Below are 25,340 nucleotides of genomic sequence, written 5' to 3' on the forward strand. Positions count from 1 at the left end.
ATAAAAGGAGTTCTAGGATCTATGTTTTTTTTTAAGTGATAAACGTCAATTTTCTGCTACTATTTGACTCCCAGGATGAAATTTAAATTTTAAAACCTTATTGCACATCTATAGGACAGCCCCAATTATATCCCAAGAGATGACGTAGCTACTCCAAAAGTTGTAAGAGGAGTTCTGGGAACCATATTTTTTGGCCAAAAAACGTCATTTTTTGTTGCCCACTGATCCCCTTAATTAAAAAAAAAATTCTGGAACCTGATCATGCCTCAATATGACACCCCCAATCACATTCTAGAAGATCATTTGGCTTCTGCTTAAAAAAAATGACGTTTTTTAAACCAGTTTTTTTGTAAAAAAAACGTCATTTTTTAGCCATTAAATGACCCCCAGGACAAAATTGAAAATTCCGAAACCTTATTGCGCATCTTTAGGATACCCTAAAACATATTCCAAAAGATGATTTGTCTACTGTTGAAAATGTAGGAGGAGTTCGAGGAAGAAGGTTTTTTGTGAAAAAACGTCATTTTTTACCAATTATTTGACCCCCAGGACTAACAGAGAATTTTTGAAACCTTTTTACAAAACAACATGATACCCCAAATCAAACTCCAAGAGTTCAGTTTGCTGGTTTATAAGATGTAAGAGCAGTTTGAGAAAGTAAAACGTGACAGACGGACGGACGGACGGACGGACGGAACAGGGTAACAACAATATACCCGAACTTTCTTTAGAAAGTGCGGGTATAATCATGATTTTCTGTTGATTAAAATACGTTGAAAACAAATTTTACTTCCGATAAACGAAGTCATTCTTTCATCATTCATATCATTACAATTTGATAATTGATATATTAGTTTGGCCATCAATACGAAAATGTGATTTAACCCAGTGATGGGAAACCCCTTTGCAGTGACTATACTGAGTTGATATACATCAACTCGTAAAAACGGGTCTTAGCGTGTAGTTAATTTGGTCATTGAAAGACAGACCCGCTTGGGGCTATTTGTCGTCTTACACGTGCCGTTATCTCAGGCTGAGAGAAGTTTAAATGTCATGCAATTATATTTACAGAAAATTTAAAGTTTTAGGAGATTAAATTGTTTATTATGTGAATTCTCAATACAAATTTGTTTGACAGTTTGCATAGATAAAAACGATATACATTGGGTACACGTATAATTATGCAAGTGTTAAATAATGTAGTAATTTCCGATTATCCTTATTCATGTAATGTAATTTCAAAATTTTATTCCAAAATGAACTTTAAGGTCAGACAACACGTTCCTTAATTTTATATAACATTTTCCAGGAATTTATTAATGATTTACTACTTCTCTGACAACTCTGACAAGCTTTTTTTGCAAAAAATTAGGATACCTTACCAGGCATTTCTGCAAAATACTAGAGAATGCAATTTACTATATAATCTTTTTGACAATACACTTGAATTGCTGCTATGAAAATAAATTATACAGCACAGCGAAATTCACTATATTGGTCCGGGCTTTGAACTCACAACCTCTAGAACCTACGCTCCTAGCAGCCCACTCGGCCATCTAGGCATATGTCCTTAACAAGTAAATTTTAATCATTTTAAAAATCATTATTAATAAAAATCTCTTTATTACGAGGAGAAACAAAAAAGATGCTCGAAGAACGTATTATCTGACCTTAAAAAACGGCTGTAGTGTACAATTTTGTGTATGCAAAAACTATCTATTCAGCACAAATCATTTTGTTTGGTTAATAGCAAGCGAACAAGCCCTATCGGCAAGGCATGTGTGAATACATATGCCTGACTAGTTGCACATTTATTCAACGGATTTTTTGGGCGTCAGTTTCTCGGACCAGTAATGCCCTGTTTGTATTTAGATTCATTTACTTTTTTGCATTCATTTTTAAAATCATGCTACATGTATTTTATTGCTAGCGCTCTCCCCTGAGATATGTCAGGGCCGATCGATATGAAGCCCACTTTAGATTCGGCATTCTGAATTGAGACCTCCACCCCAACACAACTTTTGTTTACAGCTGTGCTATTTTAGTTGTAAATAATCGATTCAGAAAATTAAACCGATGTTTTAGAAATCTACTTCTGTGTTTTATGATGGCAGCAGCGCTAGCTCACCAATCTTTTAAAAAGATTAACTTGTAATTAATTTATCATAATGATATGTTTATTCATATTTAATCATAGGCTGTGCTCGCCTTAACGGTCGCAACGTTAATCATATTAGAGAGCGATGCGAGCTCTACCGGCAAGGCATGTGTAAATAGAAAATTCGGACTGTAGTCTGTCCCAAGATATTTTTGCCACATATTTTCTTAAATTATTCGATATTTAAAAATACCTCTTGATTCAGACGATGTTCATTCAATAGTATGAAAAAAAATGCCAAGATTTCCCTTTTGAAACGCCCCTTCTAGCTTGTCAAGTTTCAATACAAGACTAAAAATAGAAAGTCTAGGGGGAAGTTGCATTGCATCAGCCACAATTAACCCCGGATGATAACGTTGAAAAAATTGTGCGAGGTATTCCGAGTGACTTCCGAATGGGGAAAAGCTGTAAACATTCCCTATTATAAATCCCCGTAGGAAATCTGTTTTCGATCCTGTGAATTTTTACGAGGGAAAAATGATTATGTGTGAATGACGTTATCTTAGAAACTTTCCCTTTTATCGATTTCAATTGTATTTTTCTTTCACAGGTATGTGTGTTTTTATTAAAAATCGTCCAAATGTGCAGCATAAATATCTTTGGACAGACTACAGTTGCACATTTTTGGGCGTCAGTTACTCGGACCAGTAATGCCCTGTTTTTATCGGACCAGCAGTTCCCTGTAAATATGGTTTCCCATTTAACGCTCTCACGAGAACAACCAAGATAAAAACAATTAAAGAATATATACATGCATTGTAAACAACGTACAAGGATCCATTACATAAGAATGACGGAGTTATCGCTCTTATCATCAATAGAATCGAGTTACGTCACAATGATTTTCTTGCACATTGATCCGTCAAAACTTTTCGGCGTCAGTAAATTAATTACGACCCACAAAGCAATTCCCAGCATTGCAAATGGCGTTCTCACTTTCTCGCAAGAATCAGAGTAGAACTTTTGAGAACCAAATAAAATGTATAATTGATAGAACTCATGCTTTGTAGGTCACTAAAACAATTTCTTGAGAGATATAAAACAATTGTAACTCATTTGAATTTTCACATTTTTAAAAAAGATTTTAAGAAGATTTCGGTGATATCCACAAATTTCTGGTATTCCTGACCTTTATAATGTTAAAATCTTTATCATTCAACAACATTTTATCCAAAATTAAACTAGTTCTACAGCACTCAATCATCCAGACAACACTATAAAACCTAATATGCCAAGGTGAACTGACGTTACAATCACTTTTAAAAAGGAGAACAACTCTGAATTGAACATAAATTTATGTTAAAATCTTTATTATTCAACGACATTTTATCCAAGATTAAACTAGTTCTACAATACTCATAGAATCATAAATCAATAAATCGAAGTCTTGCTTATATACTGTAGCGAAAAAATTATGATTAATAAATAGAATATATATGGAATTTAATTTGTATTTAGATTCATTTACTTCTTTTGCATCCATTTAAAAAATACTATTTTATAATTTAATTTATCATAATGATACGAATATACATATTTAATCATAGACTGCGCTCGCCCCAACGGTCGCATCGTAAAACATGTTATTTAATATATCTTAGATTCAAAACTAAAATAATACAATAAAATTGGAATCAAAGAATTCAAATGAAAACGTTATCCTTTACATATGAATAATCTGACATACAGTACAAATGAAAATTTTACGGTACATATTGTAAAATATATATAATTATGAATAATTACATAAATATTTACAAAACATTCTAAAATTTATAATGTAAAAATAAAATAAAAAAACATTTATATTGCATAAACATCTACAGTTGAACAAAGTATTAATTCAACAAATCTTACAAGTAAAAATAACTTAGTCGATAGAATTTGTCGCCCAAATTTGTAATCCAAGGATAGTTATTGTATATCATTTAATATATAAAACATAAAATTAAAAAAAAAAAATAACTGATATGTTATTTTCACCAATACTCATTCACATCATGATCCTATTTCTATTTTTAAAAAAAAATTCGGTTGTTGTCAGAACTAGAACTTAGCTTATAGCTATATTTTGGGAGTTGATTTTAATCAACTATCCTATGCAGTTAATCTGACAAACCCAAAGTGAAACAGTGTTTGGGCCAAACACAAATCATCGCCGCTGACAAGAATTAGTTCTTGAGAATAATTGATAAATTCGAAATAATGTATGCTAAAGCATTGTTTTTCAAGGAAACATATTTATAAATACCTTGAAAATAGTCAGATTTTAAATGGTACGAACAATTTAGATATTTTTTGTAGTTGTATGTATTCTTACGCCAGAGTTCAATATAGTCTCGTTCAACTCGATGCTCGGCTGTCTCCGTAAATCTCCGACAAGCAGAGAGTCTCTCTTGCTTGTCGGGAATTAACGGCAATAGCCGAGCGTTTGGTTGAACGAGACGAGAGTTCAATATAGCTTGGATCCATAAATTTTCCAGAAATATTTCTATCACTGATACATAGGTTGATTGAATTTATTCTATATTTAAATATTACTTAACATGATTCATATGGGGTTTTATCAACATTCTTGTGTCGACAATGTCCGAAAATTCATAAAAATATTTTAAAAATGTTCGTAATTCAAATACAGATTAGAAACTACCTGTACTTGTCATGCAAAGTAACATATCATTGATTTTTAAATAAATAAACATCGATAAAATCAACTCCCGTCAGTTCTTCGGTACTCTTGGCACTGTCTCAATCTGACAATATTTCATGATACAGATGCGCGGTTGCGTTAAGATGCGAGTCGGTTCCGATAAGAAAAGAGTATTCGTAAAAATTCACAAGAATTTGTTGGTGATATATAACACTGTTTCAATTTTTAAATAAGCATATACGGAAAGTGAGTTTTACAATATATAAACCTTGATTTTATCATTTTTCTTAATCTAAGAACTTACAAGATGTCTATTACTTCCCAGCTTGTTTGGAGTTCAGCAATTTTTGATCTTGGTCGTTTTGACTTGTCAATAATTCCTTTTAAACAATCAGATATTCGTCAACCCTATCCACTTTCACGCGTAGATAATCAAGTTTCTCATTCAAATAAAGTAGGTCAAGAATTTCTCCCTATTACTATTTGTTATCTCATTAGGGTCTTTCCTTGCCGAGTAAGATTTGCATAAAGCTACATGTATAATACTTATCAACACTTTTTAAAAAGTCCCTAGAATAGCAGTTGGTCATGAGAAATAGGACCCATATTGGCCTTTTGTTCTTTTATTTATATACATGTACGTTGAATTGTATTATACAGTGGTTTTCTTACTTTATTTGCAGTCCTTTTGTTGTCGGTGCCCATACAACACTGCTCCTTTCAAGACCGCATATTCAGCAGGATGTGGTACAAAAAGCAATTTATTGTCAAACGCTTTTCTTATGTTCGCTTGCAATATGTTTGACTCTGCATATTCCCCAACAAGCAAAATGGATGACACATCTTTGATATGTGGATATCTGAAAAGTTCTTGCATATGATATATTATTTTACTGCAGCTCTCTTCAAAAAGTGAAATGGCTATATGTGCCTCCATTCGCAGTTTATCTCCAAGTAGGGTTATACTGTTTTTGTACTTTGGTTTTGACTCAATGTTTGCATCAATTTCACCTTCAGGTTTGATCTCATCAAAGGTGTACAACAAGTCGCCTGAGAGCGGAATTGTAATTTTTCTTGTCTCATCGGGTCTTAAAGAACGTTTCTTACACTGAAAATTTCTCAGAAGATCACAAAAACTGTCACTGCATTCGGATCGAAATGCATCCATAACGTCATTGCCTACAATATCGGCCAAGAGACTGAGGAATGACTCATCTACCATGGTTCCACCCCAATCACATTTATCAGCTTTGTAGAGCTCCTTTAAAATAACACCGTGTTGCACTTCATAAACAGTCATTTCTACTGTCCTAGCTTGAATTAAAAAAAAACATCAGAAATGAAAATTTAATGTCTTACTGAAATAAACTCCAACTGTCATGTAAACATAGAGAAAGCTACCTTCAGCAATAATTATCATGTATTTAGCTCCGGGGTCAAATAATCTGTTATCATACGCATGCTGCACTGGTTGGTACATGCAGTATACAGATGCTGCTTCTGGTTCGGGAACAATTAATAATCTATCTCCACAGATACCAACCTAAAATGTATGAAAAATACTTAAAATAACCATTTTAAACATGTATTTATTGAAACATGCTAACAAATTCACCCCTTTTAAATATATAAATATTATATAAAAATTCACACACACACACACACACAAACACACGATAATTCAACCTTTTCTGCAGCTCCTCTCATGAATTGTTTCACAGTATCGTTCAAAATGACAGGTGCTGTTAATACCATTGTTATGTCACAATCCTTTATTTGAGTAGACTCTTTTCGCATGTTGTCTTTGAGATATCCGATCACAGAAGAAAATACTTTTAATGCTTCCATTTTTTTGCCATTCACGTCTTCAAGAACTGTCTTTCTAGTTAAACGCTGCGAAAAGAAACGTTAACTATTAGACTTTATCTTTTACATTTATTTCAATCACAGCAATTCTGCGTTGTAAAAAACCCACAGCAATCAGATAAGTAATACTTTAACTTCAATGTATAAATTATATAACATGAATTTACAAGAAGTTTTCTTTACGTTATTGATAATGAGTTGTTTAAAAAAGTCTGTAAATAGTCAGACACTTTTAATAATTTTCAGCTACTGAAATGCAATTCATAGGTTTAATGTCTTATTTTTTATTTAAATTATTCATTTTAGAAAATGATGTATTTGCCTCTCCTTTGTAATATCCAACATAAAAATATAGCTGAGTCACGGCATGTAACGGTACACATTCCATCAGCGTATTTTGTTAATCTGAATCACATATTAAGCGTTTCCTATCTAGATCTATTAAAATGGCAGGATGACCATGACCATCTTTAGACTATATTATTTTTCTGTAAAAAGACATCGTAGTATATCAATTTTTTAAACCTGAAATAATTGGATTTAATCTTTACTGAATAATATATTTCATGGATAAAAATATTCAAAATTTTAGATAGATCTAATGGATTATGTTGAGCATTAAACCTCCTTTAGTATAGCTGATTATTTGAATAAATTAAATAAATCAATTTGTAATACATAGACTATGTCGGTTGTCTAATCCTATTGCATTTGTTCAATAAAAGACATGAATACATGTATTTTAATTAAGCTTACACTTGTATAAACTGTTTTAATTAAGTCTTAATCTCTCGTGCTAAAAAGAAAACTATTCATCCGCTTGACATTACGTTTGAATTTGTACATAATTTATTGTTTGTTTTTTTATTACGTTTATTCGTCTTCCGTGGTTGATGTTAGAGAATGGAATTCAATGATTAAAATACAAAGCTACAGAATTTATACTCATAAAAATGTCACGGTTTATAGCGCATTAAATGTCCGACCTAGTTAAAACTCGTTAAAACTACATGTATGTATTTATTGAATTTATTCTAATAAATCTCTCTCTGTCTCTCTCTCTCTGTCATTCTCTCACCAGCTACACAAGCTTCGCTTACACCTCTGTCAGAAAAAGTCTGTCACATGATCAAAACAAGCATGGCGATCACATGGCATTGTTGATTCGCTTCTTCTGTACAATCAGCTTGAAGGGAAGTCATCGACGGGCGATGACTTTGGGCATACTCTAAAACCTGGCCTGGCCTGGCTTGGCCCCATTGGCCTGGCCTGGCCTCAAAGTTGGCCTGGCCTCATTTTTGGCCTCAAAATTGGCCTGGCCCCAAATTTTGGCCTGGCCTCAAAAATTGGCCTGGCCTCTAAATTGGCCTCTTCAAAAATTTTTGGCCTCAAATTTTAAATTTTCTTTTTTTCTCATTTTCTTAGATTAAAATTGAATTTTTATTGATTTCTTTCAGAATTGAATATTCTTAAGGAATAATCATATGAAAATATATATATGACAAGATGACCGATTTTTCAAGTTGAATTACTTTAATCCATGTCTAAACACACAAAAAATACCTATGACATGCATGCACAGCACTGCTCCTACTATAAGAAATAGATTTTCCCAATACTAAAGCGATTAAGTTGTCACTCCCATCTCCCATTTAAAATTTAAACATCATTTTAAGAGACTGACCTGATTGATATCCAAAACATTTGTAAACTGGTACATAGCATTAAATTGTTATCACTGTGTAATGCACTTTAAAATCTGCTGTTTGTTTATGTTACCTGTCAACACCAATCAAGCCCAAATTTCCCTCCCCAGCAGAAATTTAATATCAACCTTTTCTGTCCTTAATCTATTACATTTGGGTCAGATTCATTGCCTATCCTGTTGTTTAACATTTCACTTGTCTAATTTAATTAATGGCATTTGTGAACGACTGCAACATTGCATCCCTCGATAGCTTGACCCGGTGTTCATTAATTCATCACCTCCTGATTATAGAGTAGAGTTTCCTGCATGTGTTGCTTGTATACTTAGGAAATAATTGTTCTCCTATGGGGAATTGTCATCATCGGAATTTGAACAAAGCAGAACATTTTGTGATTTTTGATAGAATAAACAAATATTGGCCTCTTCCATTACTTTTTTCTCAAACAAGTCGTTGGTAAAAGAAGAGTTGCATAGATAGTGTCTAATCCTGAGAGCAGTTTGATCTAAATACATTGCAAAAACATGCCATCGTTATACAATTGCAGGGCAAAATCACATTCTTAAGTTCTTAAGAATTTAAATCATACTGAATAAAAATCTGTTAGAATTGATTACTCAACATACTTTTAGTCATAGATATACATTGTTAGTACTATATTTTCAATTGTAACTATTATTTTTGATACATTATCACTTTAAGACACTATAGGCACCAAAAGTGATGTTTAATGTGCATTGAAAATAAATCAATAAAACATCAATAAAAACGTCAAATATGTAAAGAAAATATAAAAATAAATTTGAGGCCAAAAATTTTTGTAGAGGCCAAATTTGAGGCCAGGCCAATTTTTGAGGCCAGGCCAAAATTTGGGGCCAGGCCAATTTTGAGGCCAAAAGTGAGGCCAGGCCAACTTTGAGGCCAGGCCAGGCCAATGGGGCCAAGCCAGGCCAGGCCAGGTTTTAGAGTATGCCATGACTTTGAGGGCACGTTTAACAACATCACAGGAGATGACATTGCTGGTGATTTATGTAAAATCATCGATGAATCGGTAGCATACAGAAACTGATTTTTCAAACATCTGTCAAACTAGATCATGTGATCATATTTAAATGTTTACCTCCGCAAAATAGTTCTCCCAGTGACATTGAAATAAAAAAAAAATAACGGCGTTAAAGATTTAAATTTGATATTCATAATCATATTCATAGACATAGGGTATAATTACATAGATTTTAATTACGTTTTACCCATCGTTCAAGTTTGTACATCGGGCGTTGACAGAGGTGTAAGCGAAGCTTGTGTGGCTCGACCTCTGGTGAGAGAATGGTTTGTGTGTGTGTGTGTGTGTGTGTGTGTGCTCTAGCGTGTGTGTGTTGTATGCGTACCTTGGATTTGAACAGCTTTATTGGGAATCTCTTAAAGAAATACCAATCAATGTGCTGGTCGTCCAGGGCCAACTCGGAGTAATGTTTTTCAGCTTCATAACCAAACGAATGAAATGTTCCTCCAGAGTCAAAAAGAATGCAAGTCGAAGTCGTATTCGATACAATAGCATTGTTTGCCCTCCATGAATTGACCATAATCTTCATTGGATCATCGCTGAAGTCGCTTACGGTGGAAAAAGCACAACTGGAAAATTCTGTATCGATTTGAATCGCTGCCACAAGGAGTCCTCTAGACATGTCCTCTCTGTCAAAATACATTTATATTTTCAACTTCGCGGTTCATGGAGCATACCAAATTTACATTCGTATTAATTATGTACAGTAGCTACATGTATTTGATTTATTCTTATAATAACTGGGGGTACTGTGAGCAAGATTACACCTCCCCACTAAGAATATATAATAACTCAAGTATTTCTCTCTTAGAAAGAAATCGATGCCCCATTTTTCATATAGTGACCTTGGACTTGCACAAGTGATCAAAAGCTCAATGTCAAAGAAATATTTACAGGTAAAAAACGATCTTTTTGTCAAGTCTTAGTTTCTAATCAATTTTTCATTAAAAGGTATAGTGTAGACAGGAATTATAGATTTTTTAAACAATGACCTTGAACTTGCAAGAGTGACATTGAGTCACGTTCATGACATACCTTTTGGTCAAAAGCAATCTTACGTAGGAACTTCAAACGTTTCTCCATGAGAAAGGTATAGAGCGGGCATATATTATGAATCTTTCCTTCCAATGACCTTGAATAGAAGTTGCCCATAAAGCATTGTAATTATTAATTTGGAAAAATAATTTTTCACCAAAATCGTGACCATGCCCTTTAAAGGTATGTGAGAGTAGAGAGGATAATTTTAAAACATTATTATAAGCATTAACATTAAACATCCAGTTTGGCCCCGGCCTAGAGTCAAAACCCATACTCCATGGGACATGAAATTCACATATTTAGTACGATCTTCCTGGTTAACACAATTATGAAGTCATGCAGTTTTTTTCTTACAAATGTGTGAGAGTAGAGAAGAACATTTTTAAACATTATATGCACTAACAACTATATGCCCCACACGGTATAAACCCCTGACCAAAGGGCCATTAATTTAACAATTTTGGTAGAGGAGTTCGTAGACAACATAACCGTACATTCAGTTTTTTTCCATATGCGTGGGAGTAAAAGTTGATTTTCTAAAATTTAATAGTTTCACTATATGGCTATATTGGCGCCGTCCTAAGGTCTTAACCCCTATCCCAGGGGTCTTGAATTTCACAATTTAGGTTGAAGACTTTACGGCTATCACAACCAACCATGCATCTAGTTTTCAGCAAATATATATTGAAGTAGAAGATTTTCTAAAATTTATCAAATTTTACTACACTTATGGCCACATTGACCCAACCACAGAGCGTGAACATGACCCAGGGGCCATGAATTTTACTATTTTGGTAGAGGGCTACATGGACATCATGACCATGCATTCTGTTTTTCCCTCACATATGTGAGAGTAGAAGAGAAAAAAATTTTTGCATATTTGGCTTTTTTGCATATTTGAACCCACCTGTGTTGCCCCGGGGATGGTAGAGCCATGGTTTTCACAATTTAGAGTCCTCCTACATAGAGGAGATGCTTCACACCAAAAATGGTAACAATGTGCTTTGAAGTTTTCAAGAAGTTGAAAAATGTAAATTTGTTAACGCACGACGGACGACGCGCAATGCACGACGCACCAAGACAGACGAAAACAGATAGCAATAGGACACGAAGACTTTAGCTGTCATTATGAGTTTTATAGCTTTATGGATGAGGGCTAAGGTAGTTGGAATAATGTACCCCTCTTCCGATTTTGCTTTGAATTTGACATTTGACTTAGATACTTTCAGGATGGCATAGAACTTTAAAAGAAGCTCATTACCCCTTACTAATAGCGCTTTGGGGTTTAATATGAGCAAGATTAAGCGAGTGGGAAATAGTTTGTGGTCTTAACCTTGATTTTAAAGAGATCTGCTATGTTCTTTACATTTGACCTTGAACTTGATTTAAGGTCGGTACCCTTTACCCAATAGATCTGTTTATGTGAAGTACGAGCCAAATAAGGCTAAGGGGAGAATAAAACTGCTCCAAAAATTTTGCGTGGTCTGATATGACATTGACAATTGACCAGAAACGTCATTTAAGGTCACTGCACACCCTTTAACCAAAGACACTCTGTTGGTGAAGTATGGATCAGATTGGACTACGGAGAGAATATGTGATCCAGACAATGATTTTTCAGATCATTCTACTATGAACTTAATCAATAGCAGCACGATCAGCCATCTCAATCAATTTACTTTTTAAAAAAGCATTACAAAAGTCACAAATCCACAATTTTTTAATTTGGAAAACTTTCTACCAACAATATTCTACTAAGCTTAGATATATAAAAGTGTTCTTAATTATGCTTTATATTAAAAGTCCTTCGTGTTTATTTGGAAAAAATGAAAACATGTATCATTTTTCTTAGCATGTTATAATTATTCTTACCACTAAAAATAATCTTTTAATCGTTTTTGTTGTTGATTTGAATATTATTTATACAAATCTATTGGGATGTAAACTTGCCTTATATTAAAACTGATATTTTTTTTCATAAATTTTTTAACGAAATTTGTAGATCTAATAAGTTAATTTGTATATTTTATTAGTTAAAGTTTCATGTTTAACCTTATTAGCTCACCGAGACGACGTCAGGTGGAGCTTATGCTATACCATCGGCGTCGGTGTACGAACCTGGTTAACTATATAATACAGGTCCTGTATCTAAGTCATTGCTTGTCCTATCTTCACCAAAACTGCATGTATAATTCATCTGGACCTACGTATAGACTTGAAAGACATGGATCTTGAATATTGGTCATGAGTTTTAGTTGCTGGATGAGGTTAAGGTTTTTGGAGCAGGTTAAAGTTTGTAGAGTAGGTGCCCTTTGATACCTATTTCTAGGTTACTACTTCACTAAACTTGCACTCTAATGATACTTATGCACCTGAAAGGCTTGAATGCTGAATCTGAGCCACAAGTTGTGGATACTGGATGAGGATTTTAAAGCTGGTTAAAGGTTTTAGAGCATGTGCCCTCTGAAGATTATATTTTAATTATTCCTGGTCCTAACTTCACCAAAATTGCATGGATAGTGTGTCTTATGATACTGATAGACTGACAGACTAGGATGCTGAATCTTAGCCATTGGTATTGGATATTGGATGAGGTTTAGTTTTCTGGAACAGGTCACATGTTAAATAGATAATAGTACTATTTCAAATCTGCATATTTGATTTAACTATAATATAAATGAATCGCAGAGGTACATATGTATCTTTAGATGCAGGGCCTGATCTCCATTATCAAGGATGCTAAAAAAAACCTACCTCACTGAAACTTGCCTGATAGATGTATTTGTTTTTAAATGATATAACATGATTCCGATAGAATAGTATTGTATGATATGATACACTATTGTTTTACATGATACAATTTTAAATCAGATATAATTGTGAAAAAAATGAATACGATACGATATGATATTGTTTCAATTTTTTTGTATATTATGATGTTGTATCATGATATCATTAAGATCGTATCGTATATAATAATACAATATTGTATAATATGATTTTGTATTATATATAATTGTATTACATGATATTGTTTCACATGATATTGTAATATATGATATTGAATTTTATGACATATATTGTTATTGTGTCTAATGATACAATATTGTGTTATATGATACTGTATTATATTATACAAATATTGACTGGAGTTGAGGGCAACATTGATTATATTATCCCTCGAGGGACGAAATATATTTTCGTCCCAAGGGGGCTAATATAATCAATGTTGCCCGAAAACACAGTCAACATTTGTTTTGTTATATAAAGAAACAAACCAAAATTTAAGAAAGTAATTAAAAACAGATCGTCGTGATTTTCTCAGCTCGACAAAGGTATTATTCCTAGCCGGTCAATATTTTAAAAATATTGACCGGTCAATATATATTTTTCGGACGAGCTAATATTACAATTATTGACTATTCGTCTATATAGAGTTATATAGTGAGAATTTACTACTGAATATTATACATATATTACATGGCTTCGAGGGCAACATACCAGAATATTTGCCCCTCGGTGACAGGAAAGCCCTGGAGTGTTATGTCGCCCTCTGCCTTCGGCATCGGGCGACATAACACTCCAGGCTTTCCTGTCACCGAGGGGCAAATATTCTGGTATTGTCGCCCGAGAAGACATGTAATATATGTTATATAACATTTTTAAACAAATCAAACTCGGGTTATCAACATATTTATTTAATTCACAAGGCAGAGGCAAATGTTTTTAAAACATTCACGCTTGAGTTTATCACTCTTGTCGTATTTGCCGATTTTTTTTCATCAGTTTAACTATCGAGTTCATCTGAATTTAGATGAACAAACCGCAGATGTTGGCCTGACATGTTTAAAATTTGCGGATCTGTTTACGTTTGCTTAGCAACTGGCTCGTTGGATTTCGAACCCGACGTAATTAATATGCAGAATTCTTGCACGCGATGGTGATATTACAGTTTCGGGAGGGCAATATAACTATTTCCTGTGAAATATAACTGTTTCCGGGAGGGCAATATAACTGTTTCCGGTGTGATTCAGCAATTTTCAGGGCATAGTAATAAAATTGTCTCATTTGTGACATAACGAGAAAACTTATTCAAAAATGGTATATAACAAAATATTATATATATTATATAATATATTAAACTATCACATGATCTTGTATCGTATGATATTATAAAATGAAATATGGTATCAAATAATATGATTTTCATTAAATGATATTATTTTATATAATTTATATAATTATATATTTCATGATATTTTGAAATATGATATGATACAATGTTGTGTCAAATTATATTGTATCATTTAATGCAAATTATGGTATGTATCAGTTATGGTACAATATCATTCAATACAATATCATACACTATCAAAAATTATAGTATCATATGATTAAATATTGTGATGTTTTTGTGATATGATATTGTATCATATGATGCTATATTGTTTCATAAATTATATATTATGATATAATATTAAGTGATAAAAGCAATAATGTATAACTCGTTACAATATTATATCATATTGTATGAACAAAATTGTACCTTGATACAATGGAATATCATATGTAAAAATATCATACTGCATCATTATAGTTTACATTATTAAATTGTATTTGACATATATTATTTAGTATCATAGGATGCAATATCGTGTTTTGTATTGTTTTATTGATAAATATTGTATCTTACAATCCCGTATGAAAAAACCCAGATAATAATCAAACTATTTTCAACATACGATACACGATATTGTGTCAAAACTGTATCCCTAAATATCAAAGATTAATAACTATGATTTTGATAAAGGTGGTCTCATAGAAATGGTGCCTAATAAAGGTGATGCCTAGTCTCGGTGAGCTTTGTAATCTGTGATTACCTATGTGTTTTATATATATATAAATATATATATATATATATATATATATATATATATATATATATATATATATATATATATATATATATCAATTCTTGTAAATCTAGTTTTCTTTAATCATGTCGTATGATAGTTTATAAAAATGAGAAAAACTCGTAAATCATAAAAAACAATTATTATATTTTTTAAATCAGATGATCGGATCACAACAAAAATGATCCGTTTCTTTGGATCAAGAAACAGTGACTGTTATGATGATAAATTTATATATCCGCTTCCACCAAATGTTAAATGTGAATCAACTGTTAAACGTTTACTTTTTGATCAAAATCATTTTTAAACATACACCTTTATTAATGTATTTCACTACACCTTGACGTATACGCTTAAGACACTACGTCACAAGTTGGCGATTCAAATGTTTTGTTAAATTGTTTGTAACAATCAATTTGGTTGAATATAATCATAGCTCAGTGGTTAAAGTATTGGGCTTGTGAACTACAAATCATGAATTCGAATCCGCCAGCGGCTTTTGTTCACATTTACTGAATTAACTCTTTCAAAATATAACTGTTTCTTCAAAGTTGCACATTGTCTTGCATATTTGACTCATTTACTTCTTATCCACAATATTGTCTATCAAAATCAAGTAATTTTCTGCTGATTTGGGGAACTATTTTAAGGTGTAGCGAGCCATCTTAATTTTAAAAAAGTTATTTATTGTGATCTACGTCTTCGGTTACAGAGAGTTGTGTTATGGATTCAGAAAAACAGTGTTGTGTTCACACTCTTAAAAATGTAACTAGAAAGGAGTATTATTTTTAATATTGGTATGTAAAAGTAGTTTAACAAGCTCGCCAGCGCAAATACGTCGCTTGTTTATGGAAGGGGTCTTCTCGTTATCAGACATACTTCTTGTATTAAGAAATTGAGGAAATTTGACACAGTCAAACAGATCATATAACCATATGATTCATTGAATTTTATCAAATTTGACCACCTTGTTTTTGTATAAAGGTCAGGTCAAAGTCACTTCTTCGTTCCTTAACTTAAAGGATGATAAAAATAAATGTAGTTATAGTCATTTTATGCCTATCTTTTAAAATGTTATGCTATGGTACGGATTTTAATGATATTCTAGTAGATTTGTATGCTATGCTATGAGAAATTGAAATGAAGGCTTAATGATAAGGTATGCTATGCTATGCTATAGTACGCTATGAGATTTGAACATAAAACATCTTCATACAGAGAAGAGTTTCACACATTTCGAAGTAAAATAATAAGAAGCCAAACGTTACCACAAATCTGCAATGTGAACATTTATTTTTTCAAATAAAAAACATTTAAAACCGAGTTTAAATAATGTTATATGCTATGGTATGTTATGATATGATATGACGAATGAGATTCTATAAGATTGTATGCTATGGTATGAGATTCCAGTGCTATTTTATGCAATGGTGTATGTTGTAAAAGATATGCTTGAATTGACTGTAAAGGCTGTTATGTAGACATCTGTTTAAAGATATGAAGTTTCTATTCTTCAATGAAATGATTGAATATCAGAATGTCCATCAGCTTATGCTACTAAATACTACACCGCTGCGACACGAGTTCGATCCCCGTGATCGACAGTGGTTGTAGGTGATAGGGTATGGCGGTCGCCCGCTTGGACACGTGGGTTCTCTCCGGATACTCCGGCTTCTTCCCACACCAATCACCCCCTCGCGCTAACATCCGTGCCAACGAGAGATATTAATATAAGTTGTAGAACTTGTTTATCAATCGTTGTAAAATAAGTAAAGTTCAGTTTTTTGTAATAAATGAGAATAAATAATTATGTAAACTGAAATTGATATTGCTCAGCCCGCAATTCCTCTATTTTTTTAAATTTTGAAGATATTTTGAGAACTTTTTATGCTTCTTATATTAAAATATTCCTGATTTTTACATATCATGAAGACTTTATATAAAGTTATAAATTGACAAAAAAGCTTATATATTGACCTTTTAATAAGGGAAGGGAGAAAATCATATTTAAGTAATTTTTCACACAAATCTATATTTAGAATGAGCTTAAAAAAGCTAATAAAAATGTAATTTGATTGGCAAATCATTTTTTAAAAACATATTCTGAAACTCAAGTATCTTATCATTAGTTCGCATTAGTTGAAAAAATCCAACATTAATGTTATTTTTAATAAATGCTAAATAGACTCATGAATCGATAGCCATTCTGAAATGCACAAACATGTGATATCTATCTACGCCAATGTTGCACCAAAAATATAGTCAATGTTAGATTATAAACTTTGACTGTTATTTCTATGCCAAATAGTATGACAGAAAAAAAAAGAAAATTATGAAATTTGATTTTCTTTCATCTTGATTTAATGAACATTTAATCAAATATATTTTTTGAAAAGTCGAAAACCAGAAAAAGACTCCTTCCTTGCATGTTGGGAGTAACAGGGATTAGAGAAAGCTTCATCGTGACCTCTGTAGTAACTTATGATACATTATCTACTAATGATATAAAGTTATATTAATTAGTGGTCAGAATCTTGACCATTTATGATATGATAATACAATATGTTTGAAAAAGTACTGTTTTAAATGTTGCAATTTCGCATGTGCCCATTCGGGGTCTGCCCAATGGCCCGAAGTTTCATTAAATCGAAGGTCCAGTAGTCTAAAGATTCATACATATATAAGTCCATAGGCCCAGCAGTTTGAATGTTCATTAGTCCGAAACTCGATGTATAGTAAATGTTGTGAAGGTTAAAATAACTAAAAGGCCAGGTTTCATTAATTTTTTTTTCACCTTAAAAAGTTCTTTGAAGTTAAGAACACAAAATACCATAAAAAAAGAGTATTATAATATGAATTGTCATCTAGATATAGATCTGTAAGATTATTTTCGCATACCTGTATGCATAATAACTTTTTTTCTGGTATTCACATTTCTGCCTCTTCAATTTGACTTTTGTTCTCATTAACGCTAATTCCAGAATAGAAATGATATGTTTTCGAACTGGAATTTTTCGAATAGGAATAACAAGTTATATAATTATTTATAAATTCTATGCTTAAAGAAAAAGAGTGATGCAATTTGCGGATAACAAAGATCATCGAAAAGGCATCTCGTGTTTTGAAATAAGGTTTAAAAATATATATCAAATCCCCCCCCCCCCTCTCTCTTAAAACAAAATTAGATACTCTTCTACGTTTATTTTATGATCTATTTGTAAGCACGTCAAATATTTTATAATATATACAGATATGATGGAGAGCTGCAATAAAAAATGTTTTAGAATAACATTTTTTGGAATTAGAATATAATTTATTGAGTGTGAATAACTTTTTGCATAAAAACATCAACTTATCAAATAGAAATCATGGTTTATCGAATAAAACTTGTATGTTTAAGAATTAGAATAGCAAAGATTTTTAATAAAAATAACCAAAAAGTTTAATGATGGAACGTTTTACACACCATATTTTAAAGTACCTATTAAATGCGATACAAAATCATTTTGAAACAAAACATAATGGACTTATTAAATGAATTTATGTCTCCAACTTGGTGTGAACATATATTTTTCTTCCGCAAAATAATATAAGGGTGTAGGGGGTTGCAGTGCCTAAGTTATGAATCGCTTAGAACAAAAAAATAAGTAGGAGTTAGAAATTTTTTATTTAAAGGTTCGTTGTAGAATTTATAACTTTGATAATCGGAAGTGCACAAACAGAATGACATTTAGACGAACGAACGGACAGAGCTAAATTTATATTGCCCATTTAGAGTTAAAGCGGGGGACAATATACAACATGGAAACAAAGCGAATCCTGAAGAATCTGCATGAACTCAAGTCGAATAATAGTTATTAGTTATCTATATATTTATTCGCACTAGTACAGTCTTCTTGTTAAAAGCCTGATTTCAAAGATTGCATTCGAATTTTCTCAGCCTTACAACATAATTGCGACTTAGATAACCAAATAAATAAAATTCAAAGGAAGTGAAAAACAAATGATCAAATATTTAGAGGGGTAAAATACACATTGTTTTTCAGAAGTAACAGGGTAATATATCTAATATATAATTAATGGTTATGATTCTGACCACTAATGCACTTGAAACTAATTTAACACACCCATAAAAACAGAATGACCTGACACCCCTTAGAATGAACTACCCCAAGGATATATAAGTCAGCTCAGCCTGCATCAATGGCTGTCTGCTGACAAGCTCAAAGGCAACACGGCAGAGAAACTGATACAGAGGAGAACTGTAAGAAGGTAAACGTCAGAAAAGGCTAGGGTATGAGTTAGATAGAGTTTCACCAGCAGTATTGGTATCTGGAGAATTAACTTGGGAATCAGAACGAAGTAGATCTGCATAAGTTTGTTTGAGATATACCCGTGTCACAATTCCGATTCAACATCTTTTTAAAATATGATTGAATAGCGATAGCAAATGCCAAAGAATTAAAATGTATCTAAAAAATTTCATTCTGATTTATATATTGTTTATAAAAACATAATAAAGCTTTTTTGGCAGTATTTGACATTTAAAACCATTTTAACAAGACCTTGGACATTTGATAGGACGTTACTGTCTATTGCTTGCGTCAAAACAAGTTGAAAATGACGCTGCCTTTAGGCAAAAGGTACTATTGTGAATTGACCTACAGGGAAGATGCATTTCACGGAAAAATGACTTTTGAAAATTAAAGTTTTTTTTGTTATTTTCTATCGTTCATATTTCTAAATTTTTCGAATTTCCATTTTGAAACTATCTAATTTGCTCTTGCAATTTTATTATTAATTTTCAAAGTTGGCTAAAACAGAATTTTCTCAGTTAAATGGTATATTTCTGCATGGAATTTGGTCTAGATATCCTTTTTTAAAGACAAACCAATACCGGTCCTTTAGGTCAATTCTTTTGTTATTTGCAATCATACCTTTGCACCCATTGCGTATGTTTAACTCGTATGTCAGACAAATCTTGTTTATTTCAATGAGCTATGACTGAGAAGCCAGTACGAGACACCTTAAACTATCAGTTTTTGGAGCTTTTTTATTTTGATTTAATTATGATTGGACAAACTGTTATACATCATTTTATATAGTACAGCGCCCATGAGAAGCACTGTGCAATGTGTATTGCTTTAGATAACTTAAGATACAGATTAAAAAATCAGAACGAACTTCTGGGAAAAATCTACTTGACATCTTTTAAAACAACGCTTTATTTACAATTTTCTAGCAAAATACACATGTGCATCCAGCAAGGCGTGAGACTTTGTTTATCTCGAAATTACGCATGTGCTTGAAAATCAAGCCCGGGCCTTTTCATACCCCCCCCCCCCCCGAAAACAACACACACCAAAAATTCAAAAGACTTCGCATTATTAAAAAACTGGAATAGTTAGAACTCTTACACATTGTTTTTCATCTCATAAAAAATCCGCCCCTGTCGCATGCGGAAACGCTCCAAATTCAGGGGAATTCGGGGAACTATTTTGCCTCGGCCATGTTTTGACGTGAACCTTCAGTGAAATACTTTTATGACACCTTGACATAAACTGGTACTCCATAACACAATAGAAACGCTGGATAGGAACAGAGTGCAACTTGACCGGCTATTCACCTAGTCCTATAATTATTATTTTGTAAACCAATCATTTATACTCAGGTAAAGGAAATTTAATAAAAATTAAATATAATACCCATGTTCCCTTGAAAAGACAGACCCAGTAAATAACACGGCACAATATCCTCAAGCATATCACAAAAGATTTTATTGAATATAAGTAATGAATCAATATAGCTCCGATTGAGACTATCGTGTAAAGCTCTTAATCGAATAAAATAAGTTCATGTTTATTGATACATTTTTATGTATTCAGAGCATTGATTCCGATTTTACGTCCTTAATTTTTTCATGCAATAATTTTAGTTTGGTTTTTTTGTTGTTTTTTTTTAATTCAGTTCCGTTTTCCGATTCGCGATTTAGTAACACCCCGTTTCTGACAAATAGGCCTACACTTACCTATTGTTTAAATGTATCAGTACTTTGTATCAGTATTTTTGTTACTATCTTGTTGGCGTTTTTAAATATGTTTTTGACAATAAAATTAATACAAATTTGAATAATTACCTGTTTAGTGTAAGTTTCGCTTTGAGGCAAGCTTGTTGTTATAGACTGGTTCTCCGTCGCGATCGCGCATATCAGACAGGTATGGTGGCCTAATTCTGCCACCACTTGTCAGATAATTATGTCGACTTGTAAGATCTTTTTTGTCAATGTGCCACTTATTCACGCGTTTAAAAATTCAACATGAAAACGCGTCCACGCTCAATTTATGATATCCAGTTAACATCATTCTTTTCTGACAGGTCGACATATGGATCTGACAATTTGACATAATTTTTTACAAGATGACATAATTTTTTACAAGTCGATGTTATATAAATAGTGTTTGTAACACTTAGATGGTGGTTTATTATAAATGTGTAAAGCATGAATAAAACAATATCTATATACATGTACACGTATAAGGTAAGTTTTGATATGTAAATATATAATGTAATTATTATTATTTAATTAAAGCTTAATATAATTAGCTAAGTTTTTTTTAATCAGTCACTTTTTTTACAAGACATTTGAAACCGTCTTATTAACTGTTTAAATACGATAATTTTCCAATATTGTCATCTTTGGATTAAATTTGCGTGCTTAAGATGTACAGTGCAATGGTACTAGGCCTAATAACATTCTAGACGGACTCCAAAAAACGGAGTCAAAGGAAGTGAATTTTTGCAAGCATTTTGGACTCCGTTTTGGGAGTCTACGCATGCGCACTTGTACATAATATGGCGATTTTTCGATGAAAACATGGGGTCCACAAGAATCATCCCGCATATTACCGCATGTGTTGGCAGACTTCTAACATGTTTTAAAAGACCCAGGATATAATTTATTATCGATCGTATTTGCACGAAATAGGGGTTTATTTGCACTTAAGAAAGGTATTTATCTACGAAGTTGGACGTTTGGATGATGCTTTAAAAGTGATATTTTTGTGTTTTTCATGGAATTTTATAGTTATGAAAAAGTAAATTGCTTTAAATTCACTTTGTTCGTATTGTAATACCTTTTAAAATCGCCAAACATACAAATTGATAAGTGCGTAAACGAAAAGAGTTTCGATTACTAACAAAAACTGGCTGCTCTAGCGATGATTAAAAACGTCTTACTTGTGTTAGAAAAATAAGGTTGATTGTTTAAAAGCCTAGAAAATTAAACAAATTCTCACTCTAGAAACAATAACTGTTTAAATTTAACATATAATTATCATCAAAACAATTATAATCGCTCGCGGCGTTTCCGATGTTTGGAAATCAGGTTAAATGCATATTATTCAATTTAATTGAACAATTTAGCCTGAAAATGATTTGAATAAGACTATACTATTAAAACAAACAATATAAATAATCATATCCAAGAGTTTGATTTATTTCAAAACAGTTATTTTTGTGCGCTATCAAAGTTATGGTTGATTTTTGAATCGGCTCGTGAATTCGAAGCGAGCGAGTCATAGCCGTTTCTGCGAAAATTTTGCACTATATTATTCATGCGCTAAAGAAAATAGTGGATGCATTACCAGCTTTTGTTTGCGTGATTGTCAATTTGAAATGGTTAAACAATCTAATCTTTATTTATACATATATTTTAAAAAATTTTCTTGATGTTTAAAGAATAAAACAAATCAAAGTAGTTTTTGTTCAATCGCTGCCTATGAATTCGACAACTTATATGGGGCAAACCTTGTTTCATATTTATGAACGTAACTATTTGAGAAGTTCCGAATGGAGATGTGCGTAAAAATATTTTTAGAAAAACCCAGTGAACTCTGCTGTTATCCAATCGCAACTTCTCAGCCCTTTGCGAAAGGCTCGGAAAAACACCTCGAATGTATTACCTAGGCGTCCATGACAACCCCCCTTTTTATAAAACTTGATATAAATAGAACACATTTTCCGATCTGTTGAGATGTGAGCTATACTTCATTTAAGTAAACGATATACTCTAAAATATAACACAGAAGTGACATACAAGACTGTCTAGCCAATATTTATTTTAATGGGAAGCGACTCCATTTTGTAACAAATTCCAACATCCGGTAATGTAAATACATTCGAGGTGTTTTCCGAGCCTGTCTGAAAGGCCCTAGTAGTTGCGATTGGCTGTTATCGTATCCTTGAAGTGGATTTTGAACTTTATGTAAATTGTACCTGAATGTAATTCTATGCCGCTCCTGGTCTGAAAAAAAAGTCGAATGGACGACCTCTGGGAACTACAAACCTACAGCTATGTAAATTGTCATGTGCTAAAGTCATTTAGTTTAAAAATATAAAAATGTGATAGTGTACCTAATGTACCCACTGTTCGGCATGTAAGTTGCATAACAAGATGTTATCCCTTGCGTAATATTTGTATCGGACTGAACGGACGTCAAATATTATGTCGTTGAGAGCCGGGAAGAGGGGATATCGCAAAAAGGTTCGATAAATCCGGTAATTTGAATTTATCCGGACTGGTTATTTAGAATTTTGTAGAGTAACTATTGCCAATACACTTAAGATGCGTACAATCGCAACTTCTCGGGCCTTTCCGGCAAGCTCGGAAAAACACCTCGAATGTATTAAATAGGCGTCCATGACAACCCCCTTTTTAAATACAACATATTTAACGATCTGTTGAAATGTAAGCTAGACTTCAATAAAGTAAATACATATGTAAAAAATGACACAGAACGACTTATAAGGCTGTCTAGCCGATACTTATTTTAATGGGAAGCGACTCCATTTTGTATAAAATTCTTGTTAATACATTCGAGGTGTTTTTCTGAACCTGTCGGAAAGGCCCGAAAAGTTGCGAATGGATGTTATCGTATCCTTGGAGCGGATTTTGAGCATAAACGTGAAATGATAGTAATGTGTGATATAATGCAAATAGTTCTAACTTATTTCTGTCTATATCGTACGATATGTGTATCGCTCGCGCATATTATATAGACATTGAAGTATTGAAGGCATTGCCAGTCGATCATTGAAATATCAACAGAACGTGTTAAATCAAAGTACTGAAAGTACTGACATGAGTTGATGTTTCAGGAATCAGACATTTATTGACCTTTTTCTGCTCTCAACAATCAGAATTTGAAATAAATCATGATTTAAGTATATAAGTATTTTATTATTCATGGATACAACATATCAAAGATAAAAAAAAATCACCAATCGTGAAAGATCATTTTTTAAAATAAATAATTGTATAGAGGAGGATATCTAAATATTATTGTCATATAATATGTGATGTCTGCCACATATAAAACAATCCACTCCAGAAGTGCGTTTTACAAAAGAACTTACGACTTACGACCAAATTAATGAATGCAACTTAATCACCAACTAATCAATGATTTATTCTTATGACTGGAAAATACAATTATGGGAATGGAAATATTTGTAAACAAATGGTTTTTGGTCAGTTTTGATCTTTAAAGATCATTTTACGAGGATGTAAATACTTACGACTTTGTTGTAAGTTCTTTTGTAAAAGGCAACCCAGATTTTATAGTATATGGTGAACTTCAGGTACGTAGCATGGGGTGGAGGGGGGTATCGGGCACCTCCCCCCTACTTTTTCTCGCATCAAACAGTTTTCTTTAATATTCATATAAAAAAGTTAATTATCTTGGCGTTGGCCTACTCCCCCACCTTCACTTTTTTGGGAACTGTTAAAAATTGAGGGAATGAAGTTAAAGGAACACTACGCTACCCCCACCCCCTCCCTTTTTTACGGATTATAATTTTTAAGATATCTAGGAAAACTGCCTTTTTTCCTCTTTATTTGCTTGTTGAGATTTTTTGGATGAGTCTGCCCCCCCCCCCCCCTCCTTCC

General features: G+C 32.5%; 1 protein-coding gene across 1 annotated transcript; it reads right to left on the bottom strand.

Annotated features, from left to right (window-relative positions):
- Nucleotides 1-778: 778 nt before the first annotated feature.
- Nucleotides 779-21,616, bottom strand: LOC136273015 (heat shock 70 kDa protein 12B-like). Its single transcript, XM_066076639.1, has 5 exons — nucleotides 21,531-21,616; nucleotides 9,769-10,072; nucleotides 6,495-6,701; nucleotides 6,210-6,351; nucleotides 779-6,122 (listed from the first exon to the last, which is right to left on the bottom strand). Exons 2-5 carry the CDS (start codon nucleotides 10,063-10,065, stop codon nucleotides 5,482-5,484), a joined length of 1,287 nt encoding a protein of 428 aa, XP_065932711.1. The 5' UTR covers nucleotides 10,066-10,072; nucleotides 21,531-21,616; the 3' UTR covers nucleotides 779-5,481.
- Nucleotides 21,617-25,340: the final 3,724 nt, after the last annotated feature.

Source organism: Magallana gigas, chromosome 2, assembly GCF_963853765.1.
Source record: "Magallana gigas chromosome 2, xbMagGiga1.1, whole genome shotgun sequence".
NCBI lineage: Eukaryota > Metazoa > Mollusca > Bivalvia > Ostreida > Ostreidae > Magallana > Magallana gigas.